This window comes from Nomascus leucogenys, chromosome 15 (genome assembly GCF_006542625.1).
Source record: "Nomascus leucogenys isolate Asia chromosome 15, Asia_NLE_v1, whole genome shotgun sequence".
Lineage (NCBI taxonomy): Eukaryota > Metazoa > Chordata > Mammalia > Primates > Hylobatidae > Nomascus > Nomascus leucogenys.
In genome coordinates this window covers 50,716,362-50,738,671 of record NC_044395.1, presented here as the reverse complement: position 1 = coordinate 50,738,671, position 22,310 = coordinate 50,716,362, and the positions used below count along the sequence as shown (strand labels likewise).

General features: G+C 37.5%; 1 protein-coding gene and 1 pseudogene across 3 annotated transcripts in view; both read left to right on the top strand.

Annotated features, from left to right (window-relative positions):
• Positions 1 to 22,310, top strand: part of CCDC83 (coiled-coil domain containing 83) — a 66,601-nt gene that overhangs the window by 5,793 nt on the left and 38,498 nt on the right. For 2 of the 3 annotated variants that reach the window (XM_003254585.3, XM_012503035.2), the window contains exons 2-3: positions 4,214 to 4,336; positions 14,276 to 14,360. In XM_003254585.3, coding sequence (XP_003254633.2) covers positions 4,242 to 4,336; positions 14,276 to 14,360 — 180 coding nt within the window. In that variant the 5' untranslated portion in view covers positions 4,214 to 4,241. Of the gene's footprint in view, positions 1 to 4,213; positions 4,337 to 14,275; positions 14,361 to 22,310 lie in introns of those variants that run through there. The other variant, XM_030828951.1, reaches the window with a different exon arrangement.
• On the top strand, positions 9,235 to 10,032 carry LOC100581519 (annotated as a pseudogene).

Below are 22,310 nucleotides of genomic sequence, written 5' to 3'. Positions count from 1 at the left end.
TACTGCACATTCTCATTATAAGCGGAAGCTAAACATTGAATAAACATGAACACAAAGATGGGAAAAATAGACACTGTCTATTACAAGCCATACATTGTGGAAAAAAAAAGTACAAATTGTTGTGGGGCCACAAGGCGAGGTTATTTATCACTAGTTAGGACAGTAAGAAGAGGCTTCTCAAGACGAATTTAAATATTAAAGGATACATGTGTTTTTGAATTCCCAAGATGAGGGTTTATTGAAGTAGTTAGGTGTCACTAGCATCAAAGGAATTGTATTTTGTTGAAGATGAGTACCGTGAATGGTTTTGAATATGTATTTCAGCTTTGCAATTAACATTATAGTGAGGTATGTGCCTTCTAAGTTAGATTGCTCTTTAATAAGGCTTTTGGAAGTACTGCATTACTACTACTACTATTACTTTTATTAGGCTTACAGTTTATAGCTGAGAATCCAGTATAATTTGGGAACTGCAGTTCAAAACCATGCAGTTAATGGCTCAGTTTCTAGCTAGTTAATGGCTGAGCCACAGCTAGACTTCAAGACTCCTAGCACCCAAATAGAGATCTTTTATATCATGCTCTCATGCCTTGATGGAATCTTATTCTGAACTTCTGTCATTGCTAATGCTGTTAAGTAAATATCTTTCATTTTAATCTACATTTTATGTAAAACATTAGCTATCAAACCTCAAGCTCCATTTTATATGTCCAGAAAGGTACTAGGGCAGAACTGTCATCCCTCCCAGCCTCCACAGAATTAGGAGAGGAGTCATTGGGAGGCTTCTGGATATTCACGCCTTCACAAAGTCATGAAAATAGTCATTTTGGGCCAAGTGCGGTGGCTCATGCCTGTAATCCTAGCACTTTGGGAGGCCAAGGTGGGTGGATCCCTTGAGCTCAGGAGTTCAAGACCATCCTGAGAAACATGGCGAAATCCCCTGTCTACAAAAAATTAAAAAATTAGCCAGGCATGGTGGCATGCGCCTGTAATCCCAGCTACTCTGGAGGTGATGTGGGAGGATGACTTGCACCTGGGAGGCAGAAGTTGCAATGAGCCTGCATTTTAGCTTGGGTGACAGAGCCAGACCCTGTCTCATTAAAAAAAAAAAAAAAAAAAAAAAAAAAAGAGAGTCATTTATTTTAAACTTTCTAGATACTGAGCCAGGATGCTGAGATAGTGCAGGAAGGGATACACTGTGTGTTCTATAGGTAACTTTGCAGAGCCAAAGCAGTATGGGATAACAGTACGTATGAAAAAAATGATTGTGATATGTCCATTTTTAGTAAATAAACTGATGGCTTTTCACTGAGAGGTGTTTGGGAAATATTTATTGAAAGATTTTATGACAGAAAATGATGGAGTAGATTCTGGAACGGTTGGCTGGAGTCCTGAGTCTTTCAAACCCAGGATGCTTACCTGTCCTTACATCACGGTGTATGTTTTAGAGACCTCAAACGCAGTCGGAAGAGGAAAACACACATGGCCACAAAAGAGAGGTCACATGCTGGGTGAAGATCTCCCTAACATTATCTGCATGATTTTGCAAAGACTTTTAAAGCTGCTCATTTTTTTAAAGTTCTGCTGCATGTGCTTCTGTCTTCCTATCTGTCTGAGTAGGGTCTTGCCTCATCTATACTTTATAATTGGGGGCCAGGTAAAGCACCATGCACAGAGCAGGCATTGAATAGATGTTTGTAGTTACTGACAGATTCGATGTCTATTTGTCAGATATTCTAAGTGTAACCTTCCTGGAAGATAATTGCATTTACTTTGTGAATATTTTTCTAGGATTCTCACCCTTTACTGAGAGAAATCTTCTGGGTGGTCAGGAACTGTGAATCCTTGTATATGTTTATGAAAGTCCCCATGGTTTATAGCACATTATCAAATGCAAAAATAGATGTTGAGGTACTATCATGAGCCCATTGCAAAAATGCAGCTATTAAGCAGACCGTCCAATTGGCTTACTAATTTTCTTAAAGTGTGTGAAACAATGAATCTTAATAGAGTTTATGTATAAAGCACTTGTGCTTTAATGGGTTCACCTTTTCACTCATATTTTATTAAAATCCTTTGCCATAAGCTGCAGTTAGGTAAGTAATTATACATTAGTCAGAGAGTAAAAACATAAAAGCCAGGTAACTAAGGTAATTGAGCAGGATGAGGTCATTTTTCCTCCAGCACCAGATGGGTACCGCAGGTAAAAACCGTAACACTTGATCTCTTCCATATGACTTAGAAAGAGATTAATGTTGACATTGGTTTTAACTTTTAAATAAAATATTTTATGGTAAAAATTATTACTAAATAGTAAGTTATTGTTTTAAAATGAAACATTTGTCAGTATGCTTTTTGTGCAACAGTCAAGTTTAAAATTCTAATTCTAAAATGGAAAATAATATAAAAATTCAACTCTGCATCTGAAACAAAGAGTAATCTTTTCTTAGCTGATAAGTTTCTGTGAACTGTGGTGGTATCATGATGACACCTTTTGGTGGGAGCCTATTAAATTATTCTCAATACTTTCATATTTGAGAAGAGACTACTTAATGTACTAATGTATTAGATCTTTCTGTTGTGTCATCTGTGTGCTTTTCAGTTGGAAAGTATTGTGGTATATTTGCATTCATGTATATGCTCAAATTAGTTAACATACAGAGTAGTGCAAACTTGGTTAGAAAAGTCACAGACATAAAGACAGACTCACTGGAAGTCTGAATGTGCAGGCAGCATGTCTACAGAGAAAAAACGTGTTTTCATTTTAACAAGTTTTTCCACTTTGGAGCTGAATGGTCTACAAAGATTTATGTGGATTGCCAATTCAGTGATCCAAATCAATGAAGGTTGACAATAGCAAAGCTTATGGATTAGTCTTTCCACACATCATTGTACTTGCAGAAGGCAGCCATTCTATGCTTTAGTTACCCAGAATTTGAAGAAGCTTGACCTGGAGCAACAACTGAAGGGAAAGAGGAAGGGGCACTATACAGAGATAGAGCTAGAGATATATGGCCTTTTTCTATATCTCAGACACTATGCTAGGTGCTTTAAATATTAGCTTATTTAATCCTTACAATAGCTCTTAGAGTAGAATTGTTATCCTTCTCCCTTGACAGATGATGAAACTGAAGTTCTTCAAAAAGATTAAGTAACCTATTCAGGGTCACACAGATAATAGTGATGGATCTAGGATTAAAGCCCATGTCTGCCTGATTCGTTCATGCATCCACTCGTGTTTATTTGACAAGCATTTATTGTGTGTCTACTGTGCTTAGTGAGGAAATACAGTAGTGCGCAAGAATTACATCATCCCCACGATCATGAGAGTTTCCAGCCACTTAAATAATTACAAAGGTTATATTTTATGCTTTCTACCACACTTAACTACTGATACATTTATTTAAGGCTAGGTACTTATTCTTTTAGGATTAGTGGAAATTAAAAGATAAAAATGTGTTAAGGAAGACTATAATCTGAAAAGTCTACTTTAGTACCCAAACCAAACCTATGAAAGTACTCCTGCTTACTATAAACATCTGTGAACAGTGGGTCTTGATTTTCCCTTTTAAAAGGTATTTTTGATTTTTTTATTATTAGGTATGAAACCAGTTAATAGCTGATGAGCAGTTATTAATACATTATTATTATTATTATTCGCATGTGTAAATCTCAACCATTTTAAAAGTACTTCAATGTGTGCTTTTATTTGCTGTTTATAACAACCCTGCCCAAACCTAATTTTTTTGGATCCTGATTCTAATTCTTAAGTCTTTTGGATCCTAGCTTCTTCATGCTCATAGAAAATTGTAGTTTTGTTTTCATTTTCTTTGAAAAATTAATAGACATTTAATTAATGTCTCTCTGCAAAACACTGTGGAGAAATAAAATTATTGAGAAAGCTCAGTTCTTTGCTCTTAAAAGACCTAGATAGGGGCAACAGATATAGATGAATAATGCAAGAGAGGGAGTCTCTTAGAAAGTTTTGGGTGGAGGGAATGCTATACATGGGCTAAACATGGAATTCACCAGTATCAAGAATCCAATCATTTCATGATGTTCCACCATTGTGGTGAATGTTAGATCTGGGGACATGGAAGCAATCAGGATAGAAAGCCAGTATTAAGTCCCAGAGGTACCTTACCTAGAGTAAACAAAAGTAGGGAGGCAAAGATGGAATTTTTCACTTTTCCTATGTCTCTTTTCTAAACAGGTATATTTCTTAATAGCTAACCAGCACAATGGAAAACTCAGGGAAAGCAAATAAAAAGGATACATATGATGGGCCACCAAAAGAAATTAAATTGCCTACCAGTGAAGCACTTCTAGACTATCAGTAAGTTTTTATTCTGAAATCTGAAAGTTGCCATAGATAAAAGGCAGTCAGTGTTAAGACTCATAAAACTGCAAATGCAAACAATGCATGCAGCAGCTGCCAAAAGAATAGAGGTGGGTTTAGAGGCCTAATTGCACTCTTGTGCTATGCACATATTTTTAAAGGTTTTTGAAACTTTGAATATAACATAGTCCAAGTAGTAGCTATGACTACTTAGACTATTTTATGAAATGAAATGAGAGCTGCTATGAAACAGCTTTCATTGATGTAGTATTGGCTCCCTCAGTTGTTTATTGGTTACTCTCACCTATGTATACAACAGCTTGCTAGCTTACCTCTTAAAATACAACACAGAATGGTTAGTTTACATTTATAGAGAGTAGAAGAGGCCCGGCGTGGTGGCTCACGCCTGTATTCCCAGCCCTTTGGGAGGCCAAAGTGGGCGGATCACCTGAGGTTGGGAGTTCGAGACCAGCCTGACCAACATGGTGAAACCAGATCTCCACTAAAAATCCAAAATTAGTCGGGCATGGTGGCGCGTGCCTGTAATCCCAGCTGCTCGGGAGACTGAGGCAGGAGAATTGCTCAAACCCAGGAGGCAGAGGTTGCAGTGAGCCAAGATCATGCCACTGCACTCCAGCCTGGGCAACAGAGCAAGATTCCATTGAGGCTCCATCTCAAAAAAAAAAAAAGAGAGAATGGAAGAGAAATTTTCCCTTTATGTGACCTTTTATTTCTTAGACATTCCAACTTACATTATTCCTAAATGGCTACATATCAAACCCAAATGATTTACAGAAAATTCTTTTTAATAATAATAACATTTTATAATGTCTCACTCCTAGGAGCTGGAGACAAAACCATGGGTAACATTTATTCTATGTTTATGTTTTATTCCAACAAATAGCTCCTTGAGGGTCTGTGAACCTTAGCTTTTGGCACAAGGTAAGTGTTTTAATGTGTAATTCTTAGAGAATTAATAGATAAGTGTTAGTCTTTTCTCGCATAAGGTTGAAATGTACTTCATTCATGTACTTATTCAATAAATACTTGAGTGTTTACCAAGTGCAAGTCAAGTGCTGGGTACTGGAATGTAGCAGCAGACAGGACCACATGGTCCCTGCCTTGATGAAGCATGGGAGACAGACAATAAACCACTAACTTGAGCTTTTAAAAAAATGACAGGACGGTATGGTGGCTCATGCCTGTAATCCCAGCCCTTTGAGAGGCCAAGGCAGGTGGATGAGCCCAGGAGTTTGAGATCAGCCTGAGTAACATGATGAAAACTCATCTTAACAAAATAAAAATTAGTCCCTGCTATTTAGGAGGTGGAGCTAGGAGGATCGCCTGAGCCCAGGGAGGTCAAGGTTACAGTGAGCCATGATCGTGTCACTGCACTCCAGCCTTGGTGACAGAGAGGGACCCTGTCTCAAAAAAAAAAAAAATACATGGCTATAATAAAGGTACTATGAAAGGAAACTGTAGGGTGCTGTTTAACAGCGTAACTAAAGGACTTTAGTCAGAGGAGTTAGGAAAAACTTGTTTGAGAAAGCTTTGAGCTGATTTCTGGAAAAGGAACAGGCATTATGGAGACACAGAGCAGTGGACAGCATGACTTATGGAAGACAGGAAGGTAGGAAAGAGCTTATCACAGGCCAGAAACTGAGAAAAGGGAGGGTGAGGGAGGCAGGGCAAGAGCAGATGCTGGTGATTTAGGCAAGGGTCAGATCAAGAAGAACACTTGGGTTTTTATTAGAGGAGTATAAGGTTGAAGATGGAGAGCCCATGATGCTAGTGATTAGGTCTTTGTTTAAGAGAGTTGTTGTTGTTGTTTAAAGACAGAGTCTCGCTCTGTCACCCAGGCTGGAGTGTAGTAGCCTGATTATAGCTCATTGCAGTATCAAACTCCTGGGCTCAAGTGTTCCTCCTGCCTCAGATTCCTGAGTAGCTGGGATGACAGGCATACACCACCATGCCCAGCTAATTTTTTTAATTTTGGGTAGAGCTGGGTCTGAAACTCCTGGCCTCAAGTGATCCTCCTGCCTCAGCCTCCCAAAGTGCTGAGATTTCAGGCATGAGCCACCTCACCTAGCCAAGAAGGATTTTAGATTTTAAAATCTAAAAGAAGGATTTATAAAAAAAAAAAATGTACCATAAAAATATTGTTCTTAACAACATTCAGGGAAAATCTATCTCCTTCTTTGGAGATCCCAATATATTCGTATGAACTTTTTAGGATGCAGTGAGTGAAGGGATCAGAACACCAAGAAAGAAGAGGCTTTCACCTGTTTCCTTTTATTTTCTACTTGAAATAACATTAACTAATAACTAGATACTATTCATACTCATTTCTCAACATAACTGAAAACTTCCAGCATCTCATCTTAGGAGAGGTGGACAAAAAGCCAGGCTCTGTGAATGCAACCTGGTCTCTAATTTGCTCCCATGGTGTAACTGGTGACATCCAGTTAACAGCTGTTTCTCTCTCTTTTGGGTCGACCAGAAACCAGTCTTTCTCCTCTTTAACAAAGGTTTACAAAGAGGCAAACATTTAAAAATTCTCATGATCTAGTGCAAGTTATAAACTGAACATCTCATACCCTTGTTCTTTTGTATTTGGTAAAACTAAATAAATAATCTCATAGACTGGAACAGCCAAGGCCTTGCTGTACCATGCTCTACTGATGACAGTTTATGCATTCCATGTGTTCCTCGGTGACAGAACTGTTGTCACATGACAAATAGCCAAGACATTCTCTCTCGCCATCTGAGGAAGGATTGTCCAGGAGTTCCCTGGAAGCCTCTTATATCTCTCTCAGCTCCTAACAAAGCAGTGAGCACATAGTAGGTAGCTAATTCATGGTTTTTGAGCAACTGAACTTTTTTCAAATTTATCCCAAGAAAAGAAAGTCATGAACTTCTATGGTTGTTTGTGAAGAGCTGATACTACCAGTGTTCAGTCTACAAAATTATTGTCTCTGAATAATGATGGTTTTTATTTTCTGCTTTATACTTGTCTTGCCCCCGGTTTTCTACAATAAGTATGGATATAGATATAGAAATAGGTGAGAATATCGTCGTGAGTGAAAAAATGGAGATTATGATATAGATTTTTTGAAAGTCAAATTTATTTGGATCAGTGATTTGTTTGTTTGTTTTTGAGACATGAGTCTCGCTCTGTCACTCAGGCTGGAGTGCAGTGGCATGATCTCGGCTCACTACAGCCCCCGCCTCCTGGGTTCCAGCAATTCTCCCACCTCAGCCTCCCCAGTAGCTGGGATTACAGGCACCTGCCACCACACTCGGCTAATTTTTTGTGTTTTTAATAGAGATGGGGTTTTGCCATGTTGGCCAGGCTGGTCTTGAACTCCTGATCTCAGGAGATCCTCCTGCCTTGGCCTCCCAAAGTGCTGGGATTACAGGTGTTAGCCATGTTTGTTTATTTTTATAGAGACAGGAGGGTCTCCCTATGTTGACCAGGCTGGTCTCAAACTCCTGGGCTCAAGCGATCAGCCCATCTCAACCTCCTGAAATGCTAGGATTACAGGCGTGAGCCACTGCACCCAGCCCAGATTTGTGTTTTTATATGAATAAGGCAGTTAGAATATTTGAGGTGAAGGAAAAAATATGGCAGGTCATTTGTGCTTCATTCTCCCTCAACAAACTGTGAGCTCCTTGAAGACTATTCTTTACTCATCTCTGTACCTCTAGTATCTAGCACAGCCCTATAGTATGAGCTCAGAGTTTCTTTGTTGAGTAAATGTTGTTGGATCTTGTCTGAAAGCAAAATCACACTCATGAAAACAAATACAATGCTATTTTTGCCTGTTGATACAGGAAACAAATTTTTTAATGTACTAACACTCAGTGATGAAATGCCCACCAATAAACATGCTCTTTCTTACCCACTGGTGAGTATAAATTGTTCAAATATTCTGAAAACATTTGTAACAAAGCAACCCTGCCCTTTTATCAGGTAATTTCATGGATATAGGAACTCTTTCCCAGAACATAAGGTCATGAACTTCTATGGTTGTTTGTGAAGAACTGATACTGCCAATACTAAATCTATAAAATGATCATCTCTAAGTAACGGTAGTTTTTATTTTCTCCTTTATACTTGTTGTCTCCCAGTTTTCTACAATGAATATGGATAGAGATATAAAAACATGTGGGTATGGTTATAGGTTTAAAGAAAAAAACACAAAAATATAGGTTTTTTGGAATTCAAAAATTTTTTTTTTCTTCCCAGAATTTTCAATGAAATTGCATGGGTGGGGGGAATATTGACACATTACTAACATTTTAACAACATAGAGAGTGGGGGAAAGGTGACATATTGTCTTACTAACAATTTAATATCACTGTGCTTTAGAATAGTGCCATAACCTTTTCAAACGGCTTTAATGTATGGGTTTAAATGGGTTTATTATCACCCCACTTGCTTCAGTACCTAGTGTGACATGTCAGATTCTAGGGCACTGAGTAGATGGGGGAGATATTAAAAAGGAAAAAGTGTATAAGGAACAATGATGCTTGAAGTCCCCATAATAGTGTTGAGTTCTGAAGTTAAGCTTCATCTGCTTCCTGGTAAAACACACCTCTTCATGAAGCCAGAGAAGGCTGAAGTGGATTTCAAAGACAGGCTCAGCTAAATTAGACCCACAGCTACCATAAGCTCCACAAGAGGGCCAGTGAAGCTGCCAAAACATTTCGGGCATCTCAGAATTCCCCACTGAGGCCTGCTGCTGCCACTCACATTGTCCTGAACTGCTCACTCCACAAATGGACAAGAGACAAAGCCTGAGGCCATTTGCTCCTAAATGCTCTGAGGGAGGGGTGGTGGGCTTAAGTGTGGGGTTGCCAATTGTAGCAAATAGAAATAAACGATGCCGGAGATGGAGGCGGAGGCTGCGGAAGCGGATCGCACTCTCTTTGTGGGCAACCTTGAAACGAAAGTGACCGAGGATCTCCTTTTCGAGCTTTTCCACCAGGCTGGGCCAGTAATAAAGGTGAAAATTCCAAAAGATAAGGATGGTAAACCAAAGCAGTTTGCGTTTGTGAATTTCAAACATGAAGTATCTGTTCCTTATACAATGAATCTACTTAATGGAATCAAACTTGATGGAAGGCCTATCAAAATTCAGTTTAGATCAGGAAGTAGTCATGCCTCGCAAGACGTCAGTTTGTCATATCCCCAACATCATGTTGGAAATTCAAGCCCTACCTCCACATCTCCTAGCAGCAGGTACGAAAGGACTATGGATAACATGACTTCATCAGCACAGATAATTCAGAGATCTTTCTCTTCTCCAGAAAATTTTCAGAGACAAGCAGTGATGAACAGTGCTTTCAGACAAATGTCATATGGTGGAAAATTTGGTTCTTCACCTCTGGATCAATCAGGATTTTCACCATTAGTTCAATCACACAGTCATAGTTTTAACCAGTCTTCAAGCTCCCAGTGGCGCCAAGGTACACCATCATCACAGCGTAAAGTCAGAATGAATTCTCATCCCTACCTAGCAGATAGACATTATGGCCGGGAACAGCGTTACACTGATCATGGGTCTGACCATCATTACAGAGGAAAGAGAGATGATTTCTTCTATGAAGATAGGAATCATGATGGCTGGAGCCATGACTATGATAACAGAAGAGACAATAGTAGAGATGGAAAATGGCACTCATCTTGACACTAACACATGTTAAAAGGACATTGTTTTTATAGGGTCATTTTAGGCCCTTTGACTAAGTTGATATGGAAATATTTTGTTGAAAAACTGTACAGAGCAGCTTTACAAGTTGTCACATTTCTTTATACTTTTTTTAAAGCTACAGTTTAATACAAAATGAATTGTGGTTTTATTACATTAATGACCTTTCACCTCAGGGTTTTATGAAGAGGAAAGGGTTTTATGCAAAAGAAAGTGCTACAATTCCTAATCATTTTAGACACTTTAGGAGGAGGTGAAGTTGTATGATAAAGCAGATATTTTAATTATTTGTTATCTTTTTGTATTGCAAGAAATTTCTTGCTAGTGAATCAAGAAAACATCCAGGTTGACAGTCTAAAATGGCTACTGGTATTTTAGTTAATTCAAAAATGAAACTTTTCAGTGATTCACTTTACTAACATTGTATTTGAGAAGGCTTATTGGTAAAGTTTGGGGATAAAGGCATTGCTTAACTTCTTATATAATTTACGTATAAATTCTGTGACATGCTCTTGAGCTTTACCCTAGTTGAACATACATGTGTAGATCTACACATACTGTTTCATTCTAAAATTTAGAAATTGTTCATTAAATCACATTTGAGGTATAAGTCACTCAGGAAGTTAAAATATCTCTACACATATATTTTTACATTAAAAATACAGTGTTAGCATATATCCCCTTTTCAGGAAGAACAAAAATGTCAGTGCATAGTTAGATAAAACGGTAAAATGTTTTACTGAAAGCATACTTTTTTGGAAAAAAAGATTCATGAAGGCTTTAAGTGCTGCTTCTGTCAAACGTTAAAAACTTTAACATTTTCAAAGTGCCCAGAATGTGTACAAAGACACATGTAATGGAGACTGTACAGGTTGTTTTTTTGTTTGAACCTTTGAAAGAATTTAATCTTAACGTTTTCTAATTTTAAAATGTTAAAATCTTGTTTAACAAAAACTTGTAATGTATTAAGATACTGTTTTCATTTCATTACAGGATTGTTTATAAAAATTCATTTGTTGAAAAATAAGCATCCTTTTTAATACCACAGCATTTGTACTGTTCCTTTTTAATATACTGAAAATATAAAAAAAAAGAAATAAATGATGCCCAATTAAATATGAGTTTCAGATAAATAGCAAATAATTTTAGTATAAATATGACCCATGCAATGGGGTTGGGGCTGCACGTGGTCTCCAGCCCAATCATTGCATGCTCAGTCATCACCAAGGAAAGCTCTCAGTTGCAGCCAGGGAATTGGTCTATTAACGAGCCCATCTGTAGATTCAGTTTAACCAATGAAGACCACATCTTGAGATTCATTTGCCTGCTCTACCCATGTAAAGAAGTAGGATTACTATATTTATAATTGCAGAAATGATGTCAGTAATTTACACATTTGCATAGGTTCTTTTCAGATAATTTTCACTTATAATACTTTTTTTTTAATCTCCTGAAAAACGGGAGGTAGAAAAGGCACTCCTTCAAAATTTTTGCACAAATGTAAGCTTTAGGTAAGAAGTCAAAGATCAGCCAAGTGTGGTGGTGCACATCTGTAATCCCAGCTACTTGGGAGGCTGAGCCTGGAGGATTCCTTGAGCCCAGGAGTTCAAGCTCAGCCTGGGCAGCATAGAGCCTTATTTTCTTATTATTTTGTGGAGCCTGCCCTATCTACTATAGTAGTCCCCTCCATTTATGGTCCTTCTTATATCCTGTTATTTTCCCCATGGTATTTATCATAATGTGTAAACAATATGTTTCAATATGTTTATGTGTTTACTTCTTATTATCCAGCAAAAGGTAGTCCTTGAAGGCAAGGATCATGAAGGTGTTGTTCAAAATTATCTCTGTAGGCCAGGAGCAGTGGCTCACGCCTATAATCCTAGCACTTCAGGAGGCTGAGGCAGGTGGATCACTTGAGGCCAGGATTTCAAGACCAGCCTGGCCAACATGGTGAAACCTCGTCTCTGCAAAAAATTCAAAAATTAGCTGGGTGTGGTGGCATGTGCCTGTAATCCCAGTTACTGGGGAGGCTGAGGTGGGACAATCACTTGAACCTGAGAGGGGGAGTTTGCAGTGAGCCGAGATCATGCTACTGTACTCCAGCCTAGGTGACAGAGCAAGACTCTGTTTCAAAAAAAAAAACAAAAAAAAACAAACAAAAAAAAACAACACTGTCTCTATAATGCCTAAAACAATGCTGGGCACCTTTCAGCTCTTTAAATCCACATTGTATGTATGACTGTTTGAAAGGGAATATTGGTCCATTTAAATTGCGAATTTTGTAACTGAAAAGGAAGCATAGAGTTCATCTCCATCAATCCTCTTATTTCTGGAGGTTAAATATCCTTAGAGAACTGGAAAACCAGCTCTAAAATTCAAGTTTCATAGTATCCAAAGAGCTTTTTTTGACCAGTAAAGGATTTTTTTTTAATGTTGCATTTTCTCATTATTGGGAAAGAAAGAGCCTAGTTTTTCTCTCTAATGAGTATACAATGTCACAAATATAATTGATGTTTGGGGGAAAGGGCTAAGGATATAAGGTTTAATTCAACTGAAATTTACTAAGCATTTATTTTATGCTAGAAACATTCACATATGATTTCTTATTTTAATCCTTACGATAATAAGCAGAGCTAGGTATTGTTATCCCATTTGACAGCTTGGACATTTAGGCCCAGGGAATTGACTTCCCTGAGATCATGTAGACAAGAAGTGGTAAGGGCAAGATTTAAAACCAGAGTTTCTCATTCTTTAACTACTCTCCACTCTACTACAGAGGTACTGTATTTCTCTTTTTGTTTTATTTTGTTTTTAATTGAGCCAAAGGGTTTAGGTAACACATTTCTGTTGCCTTATTTTGGTCTCAGATTTAAAGTTACAAGATTTATTAGGTCATAGTGATACAAGATATACTATAAATTTTTAAAAACTATTTATTTACTTTGACACTGGATCTCACTCTGTCACCCAGGCTGGAGTGCAGTGACATGATCTTGGTTCGCTGCAACCTCCGCCTCCTGGTTTCAAGCGATTCTCATGCCTCCGCCTCCCGAGTAGCTGGAACTACAGGCATTCACCTCCACACTTGGCTAATTTTTGTATTTCTAGTAAAGACAGGGTTTTGCCTTGTTGGCCAGCCTGGTCTGGAACTCCTGTCCTCAAGAGATCCACCTGCTGGCCGGGCACGGTGGCTCACATCTGTAACCCCAGCACTTTGAGAGCCTGAAGTGGGCAGATCACTTGAGGTCAGGAGTTCGAGACCAGCCTGGCCAACATGGTGAAACCCCGTCTCTACGAAAAATAGAAAAATTAGCCAGGCATGGTGGCGGGCGCCTATAATCCCAGTTACTAGGGAGGCTGAGGCAGGAGAATCGCTTGAACCCAGGAGGCAGAGGTTGCAGTGAGCTGAGATCATGCAACTGCACTCCAGCCTGGGCGACAGAGCGAGACTCTATCTCAAAAAAAAAAAAAAACAGATCCACCTGCCATGGCCTCCCAGAGTGCTGGGATTACAGGTGTGAGCCACATGCCTGGCACATTTTTAAAGAGATATACTATACTTAACACCTCAAATAGCTATCATATAGCCTATAAGAAAGTCTTTCTGCACTTTTCTATCTCTCTTTCATACCTTACAGACACTCAACAAATAGTTGTTGAGTGTTAAAGAAATGTATTTGTGCCAGGAAAGAAGTTTTTATTATTTGTAGAAGAGATGGCACACTAATGAACTTGAACCAATAGGCATGCCTAGTTTACCTTAGTATTTCAAGAAGGTGTGCTTGCCCTTATAAAGTCAGGTTTGTCATTTTTGTCTGAATGTTTTTAGAATTCTAGAAAGCATGTTTTCTGTATGCCCTCTACTAGTTTTCCTTTAGGCTAAATTATTTATAAACGATTAGGAAGTATAAAATTACGACTATAAAACAAAAGTAAACTTTTGTTTACTTTCTAAACAATTAGAAAGTATAAAATTATGACTATAAAACATGAAAAAATGATTTTTTTCAAAAAAAAAAACCAAACAACTTTGAAGTTTTCTCTCCAATATATATTTTAGTGAGTAAAATAGATTCAGAAACACAAAACCATTTAGGAAAGGTTTTTATCCCTAAATGTGTTTTCATAATACATTTAATAATTCACTTCAAATACTTTTTAAATTTTTTCTCATTTCCTAAGATAAATGATTCTAACACATTTTATCTTTGTTGATTCTCAGATGTCAAATAAAGGAAAATGCAGTGGAGCGATTCATGTTTCAAATAAAGACACTTAGGGAAAAGAACCAAAAATATCATGAAAGAGTGAGTATAAAATTTAGAGCCTATATATAGTCATTAAATATTTACACTCATGCTTTAAAAAATTGTGGATTATGGTGAAATATACTCTAGGAAATTATCTTCTTCAAAGCTTGGAATTGATTGATTTACAATCTAAGTTTCTTTGTACATGTGAGGCAGAAGGGTACTGCTGTTCCCATTATATTAGTTATAATGTCAGTGGAAGTTGGGTTGAATTATGTTGTTTAGACCCTGAAGACACTGAATCTTAAGTTCAAAATTTTAAAGTTTTGAAACCACATTTATCTTTTGACTTTATTTAACCAAACTATAAAACATTGGTTCTCCATTTTAAATCTCTTTGTCTTTTTTCTTTTAGATTTTCAGAGAGTATGCATATGTAAATACGATTTGAAAAGCACAACCTCAGTTGTTAAATTAATTGCATATTTAAGATGATATACTGTTTTTATAAAATCAGATAAAAATGAATATCAAAAAGGTGCTATATATGACTATTGGGACTAAAGATCAACAGAAATAAAGTTTGGAAGCAATCAATGATAATTAACACAATTTATCCCTCAAGGTATCTCACGAATGAAGAAATACTGAGGGTGCCCCCTTTTAACACATTTATTTTATATGGGCCCTGAAACTTCCACAGTTAACTGTTTTATTTTGGCTTCTGTCTAAAAAGAATATATCTACAAATTTTAATAGAGTCTGGAGTCAGAGACCTGAGTTTGCATCCTGACTGTACAGCTTACTGCTGATGTCATTTTGGCCAGATTTGGTATGAGCCTCAATTTCACTCTTGTAAAATGGGGATTCCTGTCTCCCCATAGCGCTAATTTATTTGTTCATTTAGTAAATATTTAGTGGATAAGACAAGCCAGTAATATAACTGTGACTCTGACACTGTCACGATTCTCAAGTTTCATTCACTTGTAATAGGGACTAAAACAGAAGCTCAGTTTGGCCTGGTGCCTGAATGCAGGCTCCACATGAGATCCAGAGCACTAAAGAGAAGTAAGTCCCATCAAGGCACCCATGCTCATCCTCCAGTGATCAGCACAGGGACTTGTAGATCAGGACTTGGTTGTGGAAAGTACAACAAATCAGGATTGAGTAATCGTTTTCCCCTTAGCCCATCATTTGGAGCCAGAAATAGTTAAAGTTCTTGTTTCCATGAGGATTGGCTCAAGAATGCACATTAGTGGACCCAGCAGTGAGGAGCAAGGAAAGGCAGATTCTAACTACAACTCTGTATCTGAATATCATCCATTTCTTTCCTTTTATATTGTTATTGCTGTAATTTAAACCACCATCTCTTACTCATCCTGCCCTCAAAGTACATTTTCCACAGTGCAACCAGAATTACCTTTTGAATATTGTAAACCAGGTCCATTCTTTCATTCGTACTATTCTACCACAACTGCTCTAGCAAAAGTTATTAATGACCAATTTGCCAGGTCTAATAGACTCTTTTTAGTCCTTACTTTACCTCTCATCTCTTAACATCCTTCAGTGGCTTCCTATTGCACAGAAAATAAAATCTATCATCTTTACTAAAGTCTTCAGCGCCCTTCAAAATCTGACCCCTGTTCACCTCTCAAACCTTGTCTCCAGCTGCTGATGGAGGATTTTTTGCTCCTTAGCTCAGCTAGGTCTGGGTTCTTGACTCACAACCAGGAAGAAGTAGGCATGCAGACACGCGAAGAGTGAGCAAGGTGGGAAGTTTTACTGAGTGATGAAACAGCTTTTAGCAGGGAGGGGATGCAGGGGTGGTCCCTCTACCCAAAGGCAGGAGAGTTCCCAACATGGCTGAGCCCAGGGCTTTTTATGGGTTCAGAGTAGAGACTGTGTGCTGATTGGTTTCTGAGTATGCAAAAAATGTTAAGATGGGCACAATAGTGTAGAAAACCAATTAGGAAAGGGTAGGTATATGTAAAATAGGTGAAGGATGAGGACCAATCAGAGGAAAGCTCGCCAAACAGGAAGGCGGGTTATCAATATGGTTGGAGGATTTACCCAGAACTGTTTCCAGCTTGAAGGTTGGATTTCACTGGGGACCGGCCCCATCTGCCTAGGCATTTTTCTGCCTCCTGCCTCTATCAGTGCTCCACCTTTTGCTTACCATCTCTTCTTTGAAATCTTGAAAAACCAATCTATTTATTTGTGCCTTTGCTCATGCTGTTTCCTCTTCCTGGAATGCTTTTTTCTTGGTTAGCTCCTTTTCATTCCCCCAACCTAAGTTGGAATATTGTGTAAAATTATATCTCCATTATTAAATTGCAAGCTTTTTAGGCAGCAGCAATCCAGTCTTACTTCTTTGTTTCTCCAGAAGAGTCCAACTTGAGTAGGTGTTCAATAAATATTTGTTGAGTTGATTCATGCCAGCACTAGTGGAAGGAAAAATGTTTTGAGGTCATAGATATTTAACATGACTCATGTTTTCTCTTCAGTTATTTCAAAATCAGAAATGCCCCTCTTCTTTCCTACACATCATCTCTTCCTATGTATATTTAGTTCTGTTTGGATTATCACCTCATTTATTATCTTTCTCTCAGTTTGCATTCATTGCTCCACCTACCTCATTAGATATTCCGTAGTTCACTCTGTCTACTTTCTTACTCTCCATTCATTCTTTCATTCCTACTATTCCACCACAACTGCTCTAGCAAAAGTTATTAATGACCAATTTGCCACGTCCAGTAGACTCTTTTTAGTCCTTTCTTTACCTCTCACCTCTTCAGCAGCCACTTCCTTTATCTTAAAACCTTTTTCTCCTTTGGGTTCTAGGACCTCACTGTATCTTAACTTTTCTCCTACCTCTCTGACCATTTCTTCTCATTTTTTATTCACTGCTCTTTGCCTAGACCCATCCCTTAATTATCACATTTAGCAGAGTTCTGATCTCAACCCTTTTCTCTCACTCCTTTTTGGGGTCATCTCACTTAACACTATGGCTTCAAATAACCATCTACTTGTTAATAATTTTCATATCTATATGTGATAAATTTCATAATATTGTACACCAAAACAAATGAGTATATGTACAAACGGAAAAGAATAAAGTCTCTAGTTAATAACATCGTACTAATGTCACTTTCCTGGATTTGATAATGTACCATGGTTATGTAGAATCTTATCACTGAGGAAAGTAAGGTGAATAGTAGATTGGAACTCTCTGCTCTGTTTTGGCAACTTCCTTTCTTGCTTTTTCATTTGTTTGTTTGAGACAGTCTCACTCCGTCACCCAGGCTGGAGTGCAGTGGCGCAATCTCTGCTCACTACAATCTCCACCTCCCAGTTTCAAGGGATTCTCATGCCTCAGCCACCCAAATAGCTGGGATTACAGGCATGCACCACCACACCCAACTAATTTCTGTACTTTTTGTAGAGACGGGGTTTCACCATGTTGGCCAGGCTGGTCTCAAACTCTTGACCTCAAGTGATCCATTTACCTCAGCTTCCCAAAATGTTGGGATTACAGGCGTGAGCCACCACACCCAGCCTCTTTTCTTGCTCTTATGAGTCTTAAAAAGTTAAAAGGGTGAGTGTGAGATGACTTTATATGAAAACAAAACCAATCTTTTTTTTGTAGCTTATTTACTGAATATCCTTTTTCCATTTTTATAATGTGATAATTATTCTTACCTTAAATAGTAATTATTTACCTCACTTGTAGGATAAACATATTTTTAGCACATTAGTGATACAGCTAACTAAATTTTGTTTCTGTATATTACTCAAAATAATTTTTGAGACATTGAATTCTGTAAAATGCTATCAGACACATTCTCCTTCCATTCAAAATTCATATGGGGTTTGGGAAGTTTAATATAGATGATATTAAATTTATATATAATGTCAAATAGTGTTTAATAATGTTTATGCAGGCCAGGCACAGTGGCTTATGCCTGTAATCCCAACACTTTGGGAGGCCAAGGCAGGAGGATCGCTTGAGGCCAGGAGTTTTGAGACCAGCCTGGGCAACATAGTGAGAGCCCGTCTCTACAAAAAAATTGTAAAAAGTAGCCAGGTGCAGTGGTGTGCACCTGTAGTCCCACCTACTCAGGGGGCTAAGGCAGGAAGATGCTTGAGCCCAGGAGTTTGAGGTTACAGTGAGCTATGACCATGCCATGTACTCCAGCTTGGGCAACAGACTAAGATCCTGTCTCTAAAAAGGTAAAAATTAAACAAAATTTTTTTAAATTTTATAAATGAAAAATATCACATACTTGAAAAGAATAGTCATTCTGTTAAATATTTGATCTAGGAGATCTGGATTTATTTTAAGAAGTATTGTGTCAAGTATGGAAAGAAAAGTAAAATTTCTTTGTATATTATATACATTTATTTGTCACTTGTATGTAGTTGTTTTAAAATTACCACTCTTTGAAATTTTTTGCCTGTATATCATGGTAAATGTTTTTGAGCTGGGATTGAATTTAGAGGCCATTGTTGTCTTACTAAAATTAACGAACATAAGTAAAATCAGATATCTTTACTTAGGATTCAAAACATACTTGATAAAGGAATTTTCCACTTCTACAAAAATAAGTGGAAAAGTCCATATTTAGAAAAAGTATTAACAGAGCAATAGTTTGGCAAGTGATATTTCCATTACTATTATTCAAGTTTCTATAAATATTTCATTTTAAAATAACATGTCAAACTTAAATAATTCAATTTATTTATAAGCAAACAAAACATGAATCTATTTCATTTCAGAAAATAGAATATCTGAGAATTGGTTAAAGAGTAGTAAATTATTTCTTTTTCATATTTTTCATATTATTTTTCAATATTTTGTTAATATTCATTGGCCTTCATTTTTTAGTTAAACTTCATTTTGAAATAAGTATAGATTAACTTATAGTTATAGAAATGTTATAAAAAATGATGTAAAAATGATAGAGAGAAAGGTCCTATGTACCTATTACCTAGCTTCTCATAACATGCTACAAAATCACAGTACAATATTATAACTAGGATATTGACAAGATTAACATGGAAAGTCAAGATACAGAAGATTTCCATCACCACAAGTATCCCTCATGTGACCTTTATAGCCACTCACTCCCCTCCCAGTTCTGCCCCTTCATTAGACCCTGGCAACCATTAATCTGTTCTCCATTATTATAATGTTACTTCAGGAATGTTATACAAATGGAATCATACAATAAGTAACCCTTTGGTACTTGGCTTTTTAAAATTCAGCATAATTCTCTGGAGGTACATCCAGGTTGTTGTGTGTGTTATCAGTTAGTTTCTTTCTATTGCTGGCTAGTAGCGTGGTGGGGATGTACCAGTTTGTTTAACCATTCACCTGGAGGACATCTGGGTTGTTTCCAGTTATTGGACATTTTACATAAAGCTAATATAAACATTCATGGACAGGTATTTGTAAGAACAAAAGTTTTCATTTCTTTAGAATAAATGCCCAGGAGTTCAATTGCTGGGTAGTATGATAGTTACATGTTAGTTTTTAAAGAAACTGTTGAACTACTTTCCAAACTGGCTGTACCTTTTACATTCCCACCATCATATATGAGGGATCCAGTTTCTCCTCATCCTCTCCAGAATTTAGTGATGCCGCTATGCACTATTTTATGTTAGCCTTTTGGTAGGTGTGTAGTAATATCTCAGTGTGGTTTTAATTTGCATTTCCCTAGTGGCTAATGATGTTGAATGTCTTTTCATGTGCTTGTTTGTCTTTTGTTCATTTTATAATTAGACTTTTTGTACTCTTGAGTTTTACATATATATATATATATAAAATCTTCTAAAACTAGTCCTTTCTTGGATATGTTATTTGCAAATATTTTCTCCTAGTCTGTAGTTTGTCTTTCATCCTCACAAAAGGGTCTGTAACGGAGTAAAAGTTTTTAATTTTAGTGAAGTCCAGTTTATCAATTTTTCCTTTACGGATTATGCTTTCAGTGTCAAGTTTTCAAACTCTTTGCCTAGCCCTAAATCCCAAAGATTTTCTCCTATGTTTTATTCTAAAATTTTTGTAGTTTCACCTTTTACATTTAAATCATGGTCCATTTTGAGTTAGTTTGTGTATAAGGTGTGAGGCTTAGATCAAGATTCTTCTTTTTTTTTTCTACCTGCAGATGTCCAGTTGCATCTGAACTATTAGTTGATAAAGCTATCTTTCCTGCATTGAATTGCTTTCATACCTTTGTCAAAAATAAGTTCGACATTGAATAGGCATTTCTCCAAAGAAGATATACAAATGGCTAACAAGCACATGAAAAGATGCTCAACACAGTTATTCGAGAAATGCAAATAAAAACCACAATGAGGTACCACTTTCTCCTAATAACTGAGCCTCAAAATACATAAAGTAAAATTTGATAAGGATAAGTTTGAGGATTAACAATTTTTTTTTTTTTTTTTGAGATGGAGTTTTGCTTTGTTGCCCGAGCTGGAGTGCAGTGGCAATATCTCAGCTCACTGCAACCTCTACCTCCTGGGTTCAAACGATTCTACTGCCTCAGCCTCCTCAGTAGCTGGGATTACAAGCAGCCGCCACCATGCCTGGCTAATTTTGTATTTTTAATAAAGATGTGATTTCACCATGTTGGCCAGGCTGGTCTCGAACTGACCTCAAGCGATCCACTCGCCTCAGCCTCCCAAAGTGTTGGAATTACAGGTGTGAGCCACCGCGCCCCGCCTTGTGTGGGTCTGTTTCTGAGTTCTCTATTCTCTTCAGTTGATCTCTATGCCTACCCCTCTGTCTATACCACATAGTCTTGATTACTATAGCTATATAATACATCTTGAAATAAGGTAAATTAATTCCTCTTGCTTTATTCTTGTTTTTCAAAATCATTTTAGCTATACTGGTTCCTTTGTCTTCCCATATAAATTTTAGAATTATCTTGTATATATTTGCCCCCCGAACCAAAGAAAACTTACTAAGCTTTACATAGGGATTATATTAAAGCTGTATATCAAAATTGGGAAGTCTTTACTATGCTGTCTTCCAATCCACGAACATGATATGCTTCTCCATTTATTTAGATCTTGTTTTATTTTTATTTATTTAATTTATTTATTTATTGAGACAGGATCTCCTTCAGTCACCCAGCCTTGAGTGCAGTGGCACAATTACGGCTCACTGCAGCCTCAACCTTCTGGGCTCCCACCTCAGCCTTCCAAGTAGCTGGGACTACAGGCGTGCATCACCACATCTGGCTAATTTTTAAATTTTTTGTAGAGACGGGGTTTCTCCATGTTGCCCAGGCTGGTCTTGAACTCCTAAGCTCAAGCAATTCACCTGCCTTGGCCTCCCAAAGTGCAGGTATTACAGGCAAGAGCCACTGTGCTGGGCCCAGATCTTGATTTTTTTTAATCAGCATTTTCTAGTTTTCACTGTGCAAGTCCTACACATGTTTTGTTAGGTATTTTCACTGGGTCTAGCATTCTAGATGGACGGTTCTTTATTTTTATCACATAAAAAATAATGTGCCACTCTTCCTATTGCCTTTCTTCTAGCTAGCATGGTTTCTGATGAAAAATATGATGACATAGTTTGAGTACCCCTTAACTGAAATGCTTGGGACCAGAAGTGTTTCCAATTTCAGATTCTTTTAGATTTTGGAATATCTGCACATACAAAATGATATACCTTGGGGATGGGACTCAAGTCGAAACATGAAATTCATTTATGTTGCATATACACCTTATACACATAGCCTGAAGTTAACTTTATTTTCCCCTTGCAGATGTTGAATAAACTGTGTTTGGTGTGTCTGCATTTTGACTGCAACCTGTCACATGGCATCAGGTGTGTCATTTTCCATTTGTGGCATCATGTTAGTACTCAAGAAGTTTCAGATTTTAGGCTGGGCACAGTGGCTCATGCCTGTAATCCCAGCACTTTGGGAGGCCAAGGCAGATGATCACCTGAGGTCAGGAGTTCGAGACCAGCCTGGCCAACATGGTGAAATC